Raw genomic sequence first — 18,373 nt, 5'->3', positions numbered from 1 at the left:
AAGTACAAACAGTAATATTGAATACAGTAGAGATAACTTGTCTTATTAGTAATCGCTCAGTTCCTAATAGTTCGTCATTCATTGCTTTATACGTAACCAGCAACATAATGCTAAAAACACACAATACGTTACCGATGGTAATAAAGAGAAGGATCCTAATTATTACAAAAAGAAATAGAAACAGTAGCCCGTTCAGAATCAAACAAGCAAACTCGGTGACTGTGTCACCTAGTCAAGCGGTCAGGTTAGTCAAAACTGCCGAGTGTTCAAAGCATAGTAAATTCCACACAATAAAGCGACTAGCAGAGTGGGGAAAAGCGATGTTGGTTCATACCAATATCTTTTTGAATTAAAAAGGATTTTTCCTATGAAACACACGACCGTATAAGTAATCAGAGCAGGTTTTCGTTTAATTTTAATACATAAGTTTAATAAATACTGGTGGATTCAGCCCGACTGTACGCGCCGTAAAAAAATTAGAATATCTAGTTTTATTCTTTAGTACACGTATTATCCTGTATTTACGGACTCACTGTCTGTTGTTCGAACTTCCCTAATGAGAAGTCCGGATAAGCGAGCGCTTACAGATACTCTATAGTTATAAAAAACGTTGATCTGTAGTAGTAATTGTAAGATCCATCTAGGGGTATACCAAATATTATCTTACATCCTGCAAAATAAGGCGTGTTTATCAAAGGAAAATCCTATAAACCTTCAAACATATTAAAATCCGTTTGAACAAAAATGAGACAGTTAATCAAATAATAACTTATATAAAGGAACTATACATTTGTCTCATAAATCGTAACATTGTTCAAATGACCCAACAGAATTCTCCCACAACCGCAGTCGTACTTTGCACGCAAAAAATCTCGAGAAGCATGCACCCTCGAATGGTCTTAGTGCGGTGTAAAAAGACTTTGCTGGGAAATGAAAATTTTAATCCTTCCCGACACTCTGAAATATAACGATTTCCGCGAACAAAGCCCTAAAATAAAAGTACATATCGTGGATACGGAAGTTATAAATATCGCATTTTTTATTGTTGCTAGTTTTTAATCACGCCCAACCAGTCGTGGATGAATCTCTGATAATCTATCTAAAGTAATATCCGTAAAGTCATTCAAGCAGAGGTGATTCAGCAGAATTTTTTTATCTTCTACCTGAATACCAGGAAGTTTCTCCACTAGCGAGTGATCTCTGGTGAGAAAAAACGGATGTCATTGAAAACAAAATACGGTCTAAGGACAAACATAAAGCTATATACGTACCTTCGTGTAGAACCCCAATGAAATTTCAAAATAGAGATAAATGACGAAGTTGAAATATGTTAGTAATAGGAGTCATTAGGAAATCAAAATAAGCCCATATAATTTTTCAAACGTCATGCCATAAAAAGATCGGACTTGGCGTATCTGCGAGATTCTGTCGCTTAAACAAGGGAAACGACTTCCGATAGTTTCCCAGTGCGATGTACCGACGACATCTTATCTCTGTTAGGTTAGAATAAATTTTTTTTCACCAACTTGGACTTACTTAAAAGCTTTTACCAGATACCATTACCTAAGTGATTGTACCTCATACTCCGTTTTCAGCACACTCAGGGGACATTATCAATTTTTACGTATGCCTCCGGCTTACGTTGCGCCCCAAATTACAATATAGTGTGGAGACTTTTAGGGATAACTACATGCCTATATGGATGATCTTGTAATCTTTTTCTACCTTAGAAGTACATTACATAAAGTAGAGCTAGTGCTACAGAGACAAAGACAAATAATCTCAGAGTAAAATATCTAAATGTGAGTTTTTAAAAAACCGAACATGTTTATCTAGGTTGTGTGTCTGGTCAAGGTCTTAAAAGTAGTCCATGGTAGGTGTCGGCTATTCATAACTTTCCGTACTGATTAAACGTGAAAAGGGGGAAAAGGGGGATACCAGGCACTTTTGCGGCTGTATGTGGGTATTACAATGGTATGTAAAAATAAAATTGTAACGCTTCAATGGATGAAAGCTCCTTTAAAACCAGATCGTTACGAAGAAGAGCGTTAGATTTATTATGGTCTGAAAAGCATCAACAGGCGTTTCGATATCTTTAAAAGCGGAACCCAAAATGCAGCCTTACCTTACCTTAAAAAGCCTTAAAAAAGCCCTGATTTAAATAAGGGAATTTTTTTTTTTATTGCAACAGACGGCCTCAGACCAAGGGGGTTAAGAGGGATACTACTTCAGTAATATGATAAACAGTTCTTCCCTATAAGCTTTTTATTCACGTAAAACTAAAGAATTCGAAAGGGTAAATATGCAGTACAAATAGGCAAGGGAAGGGCTTCTAGGTATCATTTAACTCAACTTAGGTTACATATTTAAGTTCATAAGATATGGCTTATTTGATAAAAGTCCTTACGTGAACATGAGTACCCTTTACCGAGTTCTTTTTTCAAATGGCGTTTAATCACCAGTCCCAACAAGGAACTCCGGTGGACAAAATGATCATTTCAGGTCTTGGGAGCCAAGTATTAAGAAATTTTCTACCTGGGAAAGCAAACTATTCATAGCTGACGCATTATCCCGCAATCCCGCACCTATACCGCAAAGAACCATTAAGTTAGACTAAAAGATATAGAAAACATCCGTTACCTATTATTGAAAACCGTATCTAAAACAAGAAAAAATTCCTTAACCCCAACGAGATCGCGAGCATTGAATATCGGGTGGGTCGGAGCGCAGAAACCTGTTACAAACTGAACAAACGCAAGCGTCATCAACAGAAACAAACCCAAACAATAAACCAACTTCGAACGGGGGGGTGGGGGGAAAATCAGAGTCCAGCAGCAACTAAACACCAAACAATAACAACACTTCGAAACGGAAACAGGCGGTTCAGCGGCTAAGCCAAAAACAATAAACCTTACTTTTGAGCAGAAACCTTTAAAGCAAAACAATACATTTAAAGTATGTGTAATCAGAATTAATGTAATCGAAAATGTAGTATTATAAATGTATGGTCCGTTGACGAGGGAAAACCCAGAAGAAGAAAACACAGCAGATGAACTAACGACCAGGTGAGTAATAATAATCTCTTTCATCACAATCGTCCTATAAACTGGTTGGCATTCGCCGTTTCATCCCAGGGTTCCATAGTATGTACCCACAGAAAGCCAAATCACTAGTTTTACTGGGCCGACAATGATTACAGATATAAAAACGCAAGCCAATAACTAATTGTAGACACGTGGGTTCATGAAAACAAGGGGGATACACTAAGACACCCTGTCAGTTTTAGGAATCCTATACCTGTGGCCAAAATTCCAATCAACTCCCTTGAAACGAACTTATTACATAGAAAAATTAGTTTACCATAGTTGGGTTTCTTTTTTTCGTTTTGCATCTCCTACCCATTAATAATGTTTTAAAAGGTTTAACCTCAGAGGAAGGATATGCGCACGAGAAAAATTCAATATGAAACTTTTGTTTTTTTTTTTTTTAGGGCACATAGAATCATGAATTAATCTTCTCTTTGACTCCTTATGTTGCCTGGAATCATTTTACAAATAGCTCCCCATTTTCGCCACTTTCTTTTGATCCTAGTAACTTACTACCCAGTAATACCGAATTTTTCTTTGAGATTCGTTCTTAATTGATATCTATTTTATTTTTTTATAATTATGGATATTTTTACAAGTCATCATAGACCCTGGATAAGGTTCACTCATTGTTAATAGCCATATGGATAAAAAAAGTTTTGTTACAGCGGACTCTTTTGAAACTTCCCGAAATATCAGCGAATTCATGTGGGTTACGTCTGGTCTAAATGGGCTCTCGCCCCTCCCCTGTACTTTGGGATTGTCGTCTGAATTTACTTTGCCCCTTGTGACAAGTTATAATTTTCACCTTGCAGGCTGGATTAATGGGAAACCTGGTTACAGTATCCTGCAGTACGAGAGTTTTCACATAGCTAACTTTCAAAAAATCGTTCGTCGCTAGCCGGATGACTACAAGTCAAAGTAACAACCAGCCTACAAATGTGAAAGGAATTTCATGGGGTGGAACTTCTTCGACCGACACGTATCTCGTCGTTAATCTCGGTTTTTAATCGCGGGAATGCTACCGGTGGCTGTGGGAATAAATTCGACTACGAATGGGACATACTTCCGACACAACTACGGATCCCGAAAAGGGAATATTTCAAACTCTACTTTGCTGTGCGAAGGGACTCGTGCCTGTGGGATGATCTATTCATCGCGAACGTAAGCGTGTACTTTAGGATGCAAGAGAATAAGTTGTGAGCGCAAAATGTAAACGTTGGACCCGCCCAGGCAAATTTTCCCCTTGTTTATTTTAACCATTGGAAAAAAGGCCGTTTCCATTGGCTAAAGGTGGCTGTCTGGAGGAACTGTGTAATGGACGAAAAAGTTGTTTCGAACGCTAGTTAAAAAGTGAAGTAGGTATAACCTCGGTCATGTATCCTATTATATATAAAAGTATTCAGTTCATCCTATATATAATCTGAATCATAAATAACAGAGTCGAAATAAATAATCTTTGGCGTGTACGCAAACTAGGAATAATATTCATTAATAGAAATGATCATAAATAACAGAATTCGAAATATATCTTTGGCGTGTACGCAAATAGGAACTCTCTTATACTACAAAATGATCATAAAATAACAGAAAGCTAAAATATATCTTTGTGAGTACGCCAAGTAGAGGAATGCTATATTTAAAGTGCACATATATTAAATCATAATTATATGAATCCATAATACCAATGTTATAAACAAATCATGGTTAAGCCTATAAATCAATCTGTTAACCTTTTTATTCTTCCCCAAATAATCTGCAGTTATATATGAGTTAGTATAATTTGAGTTAATTGAATCTAGATATAATTAACATTTAGCATTAAAAATCAACCGGAATCAATCAGCATAAAACATTAATAATTTTATCAAGTTCATATATGAAATTTTTTTATCCAGTTTAAAATATGATTTTTATCATGTTGAATCTTCATTCTAATGCAATTATCAGAGTACATTAGTATTTTCTGTAGCCATTTAAGTATCTTAAAGAGATGAACGTGAAAAAACTTGTGTATCTTTTTTTTTTTTTTTCTTTTTTTTTTTTATGATTATATTATCCATGTTGATACACTATTATGTTTACCCAATATCATTGTTTTATATTTTATTACCTTTGAATCAAGTTCATGTACACCATGAATTTTTTATTTACTTATATAGTTATATATATATTCACTAAGTGTTCTGTATCACCACCTCCATAAGTCAAATGCCAAAGTTAAGTGTTTGAGTAATATTCAGTGGGTTGGTTTTTTGGTAGCTGATCTTACGAGCTAATGTAAGTGTTTTACATCAATAACAAAAATTATGGAACTGTTAGTCCACATATACTAAATAAAAGTCTAAAACCTAAAGAGGCCAACCAGATTGCTTGCAGGAATGGGTATCAGGACCTAGAGACGCTAAAGATGACAGTATACAATAAGTATGTAGGAGAAGATAACATGCGTCAACCTGTAGTCATCCAATTAGTTTATAAACATTAGTCCCAAAGCTCCCTGCGTTTGAGAACAACTACCCCGACCTATTATTCCAAACGGCCTACGTGATCTGTAGCGTGTTCTCATTCTGTTTACCTTTATTTCCTTCCCAATATCTGCAGTATTTATATATGAGTTAGTATTATTGATTAATGAATCAGATATATAACCATTTAGGCTAAAATAAAAATCAACGAATCAATCAGCATAAACATTAATTAATTTTTATCAAATTCATATATGAAATTTTTTATCAGTTAAAACTATTGAATTTTTAATCAATGTTTAATCTTTCATTCTATTGCAATTATCAGAGTACCATTAAGTTTTAATTGCGGTAGCATAAAGTGATCTTAAAGAGATGAAGTGGAAAAAAACTGTATCATATTATATATATCATGTGATCACTATTATTTACCAAATATCAATTGTTTTATAAATTTTATTACTTGAATCCAATTCATGTACACCATGAATTTTTATTTACTTAGATTATATAATATATTCATTCCATAGTTGTCTGTTATCACACTCCTATAAGTCAAATGGCAAGTTAAGTTTGAGTTAAATATTTTACAAAAAAAGTGGTTGGTTTTTGGTAGCTGACCGAGCTAATGTAAGTGTTTACATAATAAAAATATGGAATGTTTAGTCCTATAATATAAAAGTCTAAAAAACTAAAGAGGTCAACCAGATTGCTTGCAGGCAATGTGATCAAGACTAGAGGACGCTAAAGATGGACGTATACAATAAGTATTATGTAGGCTAAGATAACATGCCTGTCCACCTGTTAGTCATTTCAATTGTTTATAAAACATTAGTCCAAGTCTCCCTGCTTGAGAACAACTTACCCCGACCTATTTTTTTTTTTGTTTTTTTTTTTTTAATTATTCAAACGCGCCTACGTGATCTGTAGCGTGTCTCATTCGATGGTGTGTGCGTCAGAAACTATGGTCATGATAGTTAGTATTTTCAATATGTTTTGAACTACTCTCTGTTCCTTCATAACCTTGTGAACAGAGTATGGTAGACAGGGAGGAAACAGAGTTAGCGTATCTTGTTATTAGAAGACCTGTACCTCTTTACCTAAAGCTTTATCATCATTAGGGGAATAGGATTTAGCCATCAATCATTTGGCAGAAGCGATTCAAGCCTATCGTTCATAAGCAAGACCTTGTACCGATCATACCTGATCTTCATCATGTAAAACTTCGAGAAATATAATTACTATTTTTATACCTATTGGGTTTTCTACAAGAACCTCACCGAACCATGAGTTTCAATCACATCGTCGTAAAGATAATACCGACCTTCGAAGTAAAGGATCTACAAAACCCCAGACAACTCCATTGAAGATGGAATGCTGCAATTACCAACCGAACTTAGACGCAAAGTTTATTTCGCTTAGTCCTAAACAGTTACCTCATTAGGGCGCCTCCTTATCATATCAAGGCACAAGCCCTAATATATATAATATTATATTATCTATATATATATATATAGATTATAGAGAGATGTATATAATAGAGATAATAGAATATTAGAGAGATATAGAATATTATTATATATATATCTAATTAGAGATATTAGAGGAAGATTTAGATATAGATATATAAATATTAATAGATAGATAGAATATTACATATTATCTATAATATAGATATTTATATTATTACATATATATATATATAATATATTATATATATATATATATATTATTATATATATATTATATAGATATTAATAATATATACTTATATTATATTATATATATATATTATATATATATTTTATATATAATAGAGTATATATATATATAGATATATTATATATTACTATATATATATTATTATATATATATATAGATATTAGATATATATATATATATATCATATATTATATATAATATGATCTTATATATAATGATATATAATATTATAATATATATATATATTATAAATAGAATTATATTATAGATATTGGACTTATATATATTTAAGATAGATATTATACTATCTATATTATATATTATATATATCTAGATTATATATATATATATTATATATATATATATTTGATAGATATCGATAGATTAGAGATATATATAGATATAATAATATCGATATATATATATCGATATACTATATTATATATATTTAATACAGATATATATATATAATAGATTATAGATAAGAGCTGATATATATATATAGGATATTATATATATTATATATAGATAATATAGATATAATAAATGGAATAGATATTATTTATATAAATATAATAAAGATAATTAGATTAGAATAGAGAGAGAGAGATATATAATAAGATAGATATATTATAGAGATTAATATAGATTAGTATAGGAGATAATATAACAATTATTATATAGATTAGATATATTATAGGTATATCATATTATATATATATAATATATTATTATTATAGATATATTATATATTAGAGGATTATTATATTATATATCTATAAATATATTACTATATTAATAAGATTAAGAAATATATATATTATATATAATAATATATATATATAAAGAGTTAAGATAAGATAATATTTATATAGATTAATATATATACTAAGATATATTAGAATATATATCTAGATATATATATATATAATAGATATAAGATATAGAAAAGATTATATTATAGATTATAATATATAATAATAAGAGAGATTAATATTATCATAATATAGAGAGTACAGAGAGAAATTAATAGATAAGAATATAGATATATAGATAGATATCGCATAATATTGTATATATAGATATATTATATTATATATAATTAAGAGATAGATGAATATGATAATAGGAATAATATATAATATATAATATTTATATAGATAATATATAAGATATAGAAGAGAGATATATATAGATAGATATAGATATATATTATAGTATATATAGAATTTAAGAGATATAGATACATAGAATATAGATATTAATATATTATATATTAGATTATAATTTAATAGATATAAGATACATATCTATAATATAGAGATAACATATATTATCTATGCTATCTAGATAGATATATTAATCTAATATAATATAGATAATTATATTCTATTATAGATAATTATAATATATAATCTTATAGGGATATACTCATCTCTATATTAAGAAGATATATTATAATATATTATATAATTATATATAAGTATCTATATCTAAAACTTCCAATTTATATACTATAATATATTATATATCTATACTATATCTAGATTCATATTCCGATATATATTATATATATATTAATATATAATAATCATATTATATAAAGAATATATATAAATCTATAATATATATTATCTAGATATATCTATCAGAATTCTATATTATATATTATTAATATTATTATATATATATATTCTATATATAAGCTATATATCGTTATCCTATATATATAATATAATATATTACTAGATTATTATATCTATATTCATATATATATCTATAGATATATAATTAATATTTATATATTAGATATATATTATATATAATAATTAATATTTATATCCTATATATATTCTATATTCTATAGGATATCTATATATTATATATATCATATCTATCTATATATTATATTAATTATAATATATTAGATCTATCTAGTCTTATATATATAATATTATATATATATATATATATATATATCTATATATATATCTATTATAGAATCTATATATATATATATATATATATAATATAATCTAGATATCTATTATATATAGAATCATATATATTATATTATTATATTATCTAAATATTAATATATATCTATATTATAAATGTATATATATTAGATATATATATATAGATATATATATAATATATATATATAATATATAATTTATAGATATATAATTATAGATATAATAAATAGATAGATTTAGATATATGTATATATTATATATTAAAATATTAATTTATATAATTATATATATTAATAATTAATAATATATTATAATATTAGCTTTATTATATAGTAAAATATATATATATAGATTATATATATAATATAACTGTTATTGATTATTATTATATTAATTATATATATAGATATATTAATATATAATATATATATATTATAAGAATATATAATTTAATATATATAAATAATAACATATATTTATAATATAATATATAATTATAATATATTATATAAGATTAAATTAGAATATAATAAATATATATAATATTTATATATGATATATAATATAATAATTATTATATATATATATATTATAATATATAAATAAATATTAATTATTATAATTTATTATATATGATTTAAATAATGGGGATTATATATAATAATATTATATATTATATATATATATATATGATATGTACTATATATCTATATTCTTATATTATATCTATATATATATATATATATATATATATAGATATATATATATATATCTTAATATATATATATATATATATATATATATATATATAGATATTATATATATATTTATATATATATAATATATCTATATATATATATATATTATATATATATATATATATATATATATATATATTATATATATATCTATTATATATATTATATATATGATATAATTAATTATAATTATATATATATTATATTTATATATATATATATATATATATATAAATATATATATTAATAATATATATATATATATATCGGGGGTAAAGACATATTAGTCAATGAACAAAATGATATTGTAATGATACAATAAAGTTTGTTCATACTTACCTGGCAGATATATATATATATAATCAAGTACCCGCCCAACCTCCCCTCGGGGACAGTGACATTAGAAAATCTGAATAGAAGATGGGAATGGTTCCTGACACCCGCCTCCTAGCGGCAGGAATGGGTACTAACCACCTGGCCGACCACTGCGTGTGCCGGGAGTTTTGAAATTCTGTCGGACCTCGGAGAATACAGCTATATATTTATATATCTGCCAGGTAAGTATGAACAAACTTTATTGTATCATTACAATATCATTTTTGTTCGGTCGGAGCACTGAAATTTTATCTGCAACGGACAGAGAAGATTCAGGCCCCTCTGATCACCTGTGGTGCTCCACAAGGAACCCAGCGCACCCAATGTCTAAGAATGCCCTGACATTCTTCTTGAGAAATCCAATTGTGGAGGCTCATTCTCACTTTAAAGTCAGATTTTAATTCACTTAAAGTGAAAGCTCATGAAGTGAGCAGTAGCAAATGTTGCTTTCTTTTAAGCATAACCTCTCTTTGGATTCCATTATCCAAGCTTTGCATATCAGTTTTCGTTTCTTATTACCTGGGTGAAATCGAAACAGTTTACAACAACTGCAGTACCCTGGGTCTGTATCTAGCTGCTAAGGAAAGCCTGGGGGTACTCTGTAACAGAAGTACCCTTCATCCTTTTTGATAGTTGGGTATGGTTTTCAATATATTTTGGCAGCAATATATGTTTTCACTTTGGTTTCAATGTGTATGTTTTGGTACTGCACCCTCGGCATCAATGTGTATGTTTTGGTACTGCACCCTTGACAGGGGGATATTTGTGTAAACCTTGCTAGCCACAGACTATTCCTTAGCTGCAAGAATCCCACTAAGTAGAGGACGATTCTTGGCTATACCACCATGTCTCTACAAGTTAAGATGAGCATCATCCAGAGGCAGTAATCATCTGTGACAGGTCTCTTGACAGGTAAGGAACCAACAAGCATTATCTAGATGCTAGCACTACTTATATCTTTTCATTATTTTTATATGATTGTAATCTACTATCCATGGATCCCACCTCTTGCAATGTGGGATTCAGTTATGTAACTACGTATTTGGTAAGTTGCATACATAAAAATTACATTTTTATAATAAAATAAGATTTTATGTATACTTACCAAGTAGAGTTACATGATCAGAGCCCTCCCTCCTCCCCTCTCATGGATAAGAAGGCATAAACAACTGATTTTCAGTGCTGAGTTGGTTCCACTCTCCCCTGGTACTGGGTGGGGGGTATTGCCTAGCCAAAACAATAAGCGATACCACGAATTTCAAAATTCTAGCTGCTGACAGATAGAAACCAAAGCTATGTAACTAGTACTTGGTAAGTATTCATAAAAACTTATTTTATTATAAAAATTTAATTTTTGAAACCAAGTATATTCTGCAGGGTTTTATTTTTCCTTCCTTCTAGTCAAGTTTCCACTCTTTACCTCCCTTTTTTTCTCCTTTTCAAGTGAGACCTGGTTGCATAAGGGCAGTTAGTTGCTTCTCCAATAGACCAATGCATTAAAACTGAACTTATATGAAGGGATAATAGTATTCATGAAAGAAATGTTTGTTAAAAGGTACTTTTAAATGTCTTTGGATATTCTCTATGTATAGTTTGTCTTTCATCTAAAAAATCACAAGAACCTGTCATTGAATTTTACTTTGATGGTTCTGGATCATGAATTTTTAAGCAGCATGAGTAGTATTTCATGGTACTGAGGGTTTAATGAAACCACATAATTATTCTATGTTTTACAGGTCAGGCAATGGAGAACCAGGACTCTGAGCCACTGTTTGGAGATGATGTGTATAGCCTGTTGAGAGATGACTCTCTGTTACACAGAACTGGGTCAAACAATTTTGCTTCTTTAATTGAATCTGCAGATACAGCAGTGCCTGGTAGTAGTCTTCACCAGGAATTGGAACAACCTCAGAATTTCCGTCAAAATCAAGATGCTAACGGAGAGATAACAATTAAAAAAGATGAGCTGGTGCAGGAAAATATTGAAGTGAAGAGTCAACAAGAACTGCAACAATGCCTGCAGCAGACAAATATAAAACAAGAAGTCAAATACCAAGTAGTACAGAGTGTTGAGGGCCACAGCCTACAACAGGAGCAGCAGCTACATCAGGAGATGAAACCTGAACATAAATATAAAGTTCAAAACACTAATGGCCAAACCCAGCCGGAAAAATGTATTGTTTACCACTTGTCAGATAATACTAGTAGTATAGTTTATATGAATAATGAACCCTCGTCATCAGTTGCCAGTGAACAGGATCAGCCATTAGTAATAGCATGGGATGGCGTGGATGATGACGAATCTGTGACTGAGGTGAGTTCAAAATTTACAAGGCATGTCATCATTAACTTATCAGTAACATTAATGATTTTATGTTGTATCTGATATTGGATAGGATAAGAGAATGAATGAGAAAAGTTACAGAAAGGCAGTATTTATACCATGAGATCCATCCGCAGGTATTTTCATTCGGGGAGTCATTCTATCAGAAAAAATTTGGGTGTAGCATGGGTAGTCCTTCAAGTCCTGTTTTAGCCAATCTATACATGGACTTTGAAACTATAGTAATAAATGAAATAAAACTCTGAAGCGTGTAGATGATAATGCTTAACTATCTTGAGCCTGGAAAAGGAGTGCTCCACAATTGCTGTTGTTACAGGAAGAGTTGCGTAAATTTTAAGCAACTCATACATAACTGGGAAGGCAAAGGTCATTGTTGTCTTTGATACATTTGAGGGTGGATCTCAGATGATGTTTTGGCAGGGACTAGGATAAGTAGAACACCCTCAATTCTGTCAAAAGTTCGTCTTCCTCTTCTTTGAAGCTGTAGAATTTGCTGAGCATATGGAGATCTTGAACTAGTTTACTTGCTGTAAAGTCTGCACCTGCCTTCCAGTTCATTGGCATAATTAAACTGTGAAGCAACTTCAGGATCTTTTCTGTTATCTTATGATTCTCCCTCATCCTGCCCTTTAAATCTTCTCCAAATTTCTTGACCAAGTGTGTCCACAAATGGGTAATTACTTTTACACGTTAGAACTCCCCCAAAGTCCCCCAAAGTCTGTGAAGTGTGATCTGTTGTTGTAGATATAGAGGTATACATGAACCTTGCTGGTACTTTTCTTGGTCTCTTCCGACCTGGAATCTTTGGAACCTCAATATCTGCATCATGTGCCTGTCGAGTAGCAGTTTTATATAGTATAACCTTGAATTCTACTTCCGTCCTTAGCTCAGTAAGTCTTCAAAAAGCATCTGTGATCACATATACAGATTGCAAGTCAAGGTGTTGCTGTCGAAGGGCATTTGATGCAGTACCTGCCGTGTCCATGAATACTAGTGTTGCTATTTCCACGGAAAGAAGAAACTCAAAGTTGATGTGATGCAACAAAAACGCATTATCTCCACTTGCTTTGTCTGGTGGATTAATTTAACTTATCTTATTCAGAAATTGCACTAGAGCTGTAAACTCCTTCTGAATGGTTCTCAGTGCACTTTTTCTGCAGGTCCATCTTGTATCTGACAGCTTTTTCAATTAATGGAGACGGGATTGAGGATAGATGGAAATTCAGCTCTCCGTCTATCTGTCTTGATACAAGATGGGCCTGCAGAGAAAGTGCACTGAGACCCGTATATGTAGAAGGTGTTTACAGCTCTAGTTCAATTTCTGATTAAGATTCGTAAAGGTAATCCATGAGACAAGGCAAGTGGAGATTCTGCCTCTTACTTGATACCGAGGTGAAACAGTACATTTCTATTAGGTTAGAAAATGAAGCAACAATGTTGCTTGATTTTGCACTTTCTACAAGCACAATGTTCAAGTTGTGTGCATGGCAATGAACAAATACTATGGCTTTTTCATTATGGAGAATGATCCTGGACTGAAGCCCCTTGTATGAAACACTCATGTTAGCAGCTCCATCATTCACCTGCCGCTCATCATTGTCATACATGGATTTATTCAGCCTGAAAATACACAAATGTAACTTTCAACATATGAGTGAAGAGTAACGCCTAAACTAGACGGGCTTAGGTTACTACTTATCATCACAGTCTAAGTATATTATGTCTGCCGAGTTGCTTACCAAAATAAGAGCGCTCTGCGCATGACGTCACGTGAAAGAATGAGTGTTGCCATATTTCGTATGTCGTTGCTAGTTTCCTTTTATGTTCCTTATTTCTTCACAAGAAGGGTAGTTAAACATCAAATTCCTTAAAACCAACACCAAAAATTTATTCAATAGATACAAATATTTCAATAAACAACTTAAGAAAAAACAAAAACAAATGCTATTTCTTAATCTTCTCCATTTTTTTTTATTGTTTTATCGCACGATTTACTCTTATTATTTATCCATTTCAATTTTCTTATTTAGGTATCTCATCCTAAAAAAAGACACAAAGTTTTGCAAAAAATGAAATTACTTCACTGGGAACATCAACATCTGTTGATTTCATTTCACAAGCAAGCATTTTTATACAATGTTTCCCCTCCCGAAGACTTTCTCAATGTATGGCTTTGAATACTTCTCTCATAAAGCTTAGTTGTGAGAAAAAATCTTCAGACGGCATATAGAGTTGACTCTTGTTAATTTTATTGATCCAGAAGCTTGGATCATTTTGAGGGTCAGTTGCCTTATGACCTAAATGAGGATGCCACACTGAAAACTTTAACAACGTAGTCACCTATGTATCGCAAAGATTCTTCTTCAATTACATCAGATATTGATTTTGAATTATATTGATCAGCTGACAAAGTGCCCATATCTGCTGGAGTGTTTTCTGTGTGGTCGTTCTCAAATTCTCCATTGAAGTCTATATTTTTAAATATGTTGCTGGTTATGCAAATTTCTAAACAAGTTCACATACATTATAGGACTTAGCCTTGCTTGTTGCATTCATTGACACCAACTCAGTTGATAAGCAATCGTTATTTTAATGTTTTCTATTTATATTTGTTTTATCGCTGAAGTAGTGCAACGTTCTTACTAAGAAGCAGCTTTCTAATTCTATATTTATAATTCACAGCACCTGGGTGGTCATGCAGTCCACTCATTTGTTTGCAACATCCAAAAAAATGTTCTAGTGGGTCGTGATTTAATTTTTGTGTTAAAATATATTCTACATTATAATTTCTTAATAGCATCTAATATAAGCATCTCATATAGGCCTACTAATGAGTGACATGATAAAATCACACCCTTTTGGAAATTGTAAAGTGTGCTTCATCTTGCATTGCATACTCTCATTTTTGTCATTACATTGATAACTTTATATAAAAGAGTTTTCTGTGTGTCCAAGTCTGTTCCATAAGCATAACTGGATTTTACGTCTCCAATCATGTATGATGAGTTCATCGGATCAAACCAGTCATTTATCATAGAGATAAATTCAGCAGTAACCTTCCAGTTACTGTTTCCTAACGGGCCCCTCTCTCCTAAAAATTCAATAGACTTGGCACAGGTTGACATCAGCTGCACAGCATATTTTACCCGCTGAAGTTCAGTTTTTTCTAAGTTTATGTGAATTTCACTAATCTTGTGATCTAATATTCTGTTCGTGTCTTGCTCAACATTTCCCCTATACAAGAATCCGAAACCAGTGTCCCATCTCTGAAACAGAACCCCTTCGTTATAAGATGATATTGAAACTTTCTGTTTTCACTGGGTCTATCCCAAAAGCCTTCCATAATTTAAGATTGCTCAGCCCTAGATCATGAATAGTTGCAATTACTGGGTAGCCTGCATTCTCTACTTCCTCAATAATTCCTATTATAATCTCATGGACACATGATTTGTCAAAATCATAAAAGATGGGTTGTCTCCATTTACCAATCAGACCCCTCAGCATGATACCCTGAGCTTTGTGATGCTCATTTCATTGAAAGATATTACAGCTAGACTCTCTTCTACAGTAAAAGTTTCAGCTTTGTTTTTCATTAATGACAAAACTGATGTCAATATAAATTACCTGGCTCACAAGGGAAACTTCTAGCTCATTCAGTGAGAGTAGTTACTGAGGGCAGTGGAAATCCTTTGATATCCCTTAAATAATTATAGCACTTGGGACTGATACTCCTTAATGTAAAAGCAGAAGATATATCATCATCTGACCAATGCTTATGTTTCTTTTTGTTCAATAAAGCATCGAATTGCGTGACACTAAAAATAGGCTTTAAAATATCTCTTACCATAGCTCTAACTTTAACAGCATTGTTTTCTTCAAGATGTTTCACATGGGCTTGCAAACAATTGACTTCTGCCTCTATATGTATTTTTTCCTGCAATTTGGAAATTTCCTTATTACATAATTCATGTGAAAACGCATTACTTTCCACTATGATACTACTCTCAATAACTACTCTGGTTTAAATTAGTTGCTGCAGTGTTATCATTGTGAGAAATTAAACTGTCTCCGGTTGCTGCACTTTCATCTCTCAGATCTTGCTCTGTTCTCTTAAGCCACGTTTTTCTGCTCTACCGAATCGATCCGTTGATTCCAGAGCTAAATCATAATCTGTTAACAAGAAAGTAAAGTAATATATATATATATACATACATTATATATATATATATATATATATATATATAATATATCTATATATATATTATATTATATATATATATATATATATATATATATATAATATAATGTCTGAGAGCATACAGATAATGCACATGCGTATGCACTTTTAATCATTGTAACCATTCAAATAATAATAATAAAAAAATTGCTTGCCTTTGCATTAAAGGATTAATGAAGGAACTGTGTGCTCTTTCAAAAGTCTTTTGTTTCTAGGGGTTTCAGTTCCAAGCAAGCAAGATTTCATATTGTCGATGTAGTCGATTGAAGTAAAGTGGGTTGAACAAATGACTTCATTGTTGGGATTAACTTTATCAGCACGACGACATGAAATTATCCATTTTTTTCTGAAATGGTCGTCTTTTGTAAATCTGAAAAATCGAACTCCAGAACCGTCTGTTCTCCTGTTAAAACACCCATAAACCGCAGTTACTTGGCATGATTATTTCGTCACAGTCCTGTACCACAAGAAGATATAAAAGTCTTGAAAATATTTCTTAAGATGCGTCTAGAATCGCACTATATACCAAAACCGTCTGCTTTAAATTTTTATGTACAACTAAGACAGTCAATACAATCTACTGGGTCTTATATGCATATCAATCCTGGTGATCTTGCCCTGAGGTCAAACAAAGATTTTCCAGGTGTAATTTTGAGAAATGACGGTTACAAATCTTGCCCTTGGGTCAAACAAAGATTTTCCAGGCGAGACTTTAAGAAGCAACCATTACAAATCCTTTATCATTAACAAACTTCTTACAACTTTCTTTCTACCCCTTGCCTTCTCCCTCTCATTCTTTCACGTGACGTCATTCCCCCAACTGCAAGCCAGGTAGCCTGCGCGTCGTCTGACCTAATATACCTAGACCGTGCTTATTATAAGCAAGGTAACTGCTGGGTATTTACCTGATAGGCCTGGAGGACAGGGGTGAGAGCGATTAACTGCAAGTACCTTGGGAAAAACTTAAGTACCCTGGGTCGAAGGTATTGGGGATTAGGCCTGTAAGTGTCATATGTCCTTTTCACTCTGTTATCTTGTATACGTTTGGTGTTCTTTTGAATTCATATAGGTCACTGTACACATACAAAATCGTGGATTGATAATGTTTGACTTTCTAATATATAATAGAAACCTTAAATTAATATGCTTGATAGGACTTTAAAAAATTTATTAGTATTTGACCTGACAGTTTTTTGCAAAGGTTATTTATAATGCATTATTTAATAAACTAACATAAATATACATAGATAACAGAAAACAGTATCTGGTTTCATAATAGAAATTAAAAATACTTAGCCACAACGACAAAAATCTTTTAGAATTGTCACGGCATAATTTAGTGAATTTTCGCATCTTTTTCTTTTCTTTTTGCCCACTCAATACAATTTGGGCATTCAGAACCCT

At 31.2% G+C, this 18,373-nt stretch overlaps 1 protein-coding gene across 3 annotated transcripts in view; it reads left to right on the top strand.

Moving 5' to 3' along the window:
* Nucleotides 1-18,373, top strand: part of LOC135220718 (cellular tumor antigen p53-like) — a 106,133-nt gene that overhangs the window by 33,722 nt on the left and 54,038 nt on the right. For all 3 annotated transcript variants that reach the window (XM_064258136.1, XM_064258137.1, XM_064258138.1), the window contains exon 2: nt 12,125-12,702. In XM_064258136.1, coding sequence (XP_064114206.1) covers nt 12,133-12,702 — 570 coding nt within the window. In that variant the 5' untranslated portion in view covers nt 12,125-12,132. The remainder of the gene's footprint in view (nt 1-12,124; nt 12,703-18,373) is intronic.

This window comes from Macrobrachium nipponense, chromosome 2 (assembly GCF_015104395.2).
Source record: "Macrobrachium nipponense isolate FS-2020 chromosome 2, ASM1510439v2, whole genome shotgun sequence".
Lineage (NCBI taxonomy): Eukaryota > Metazoa > Arthropoda > Malacostraca > Decapoda > Palaemonidae > Macrobrachium > Macrobrachium nipponense.
Note: the sequence above shows the minus strand (reverse complement) of the source record. Positions and strands in the feature narration are given on the sequence as shown.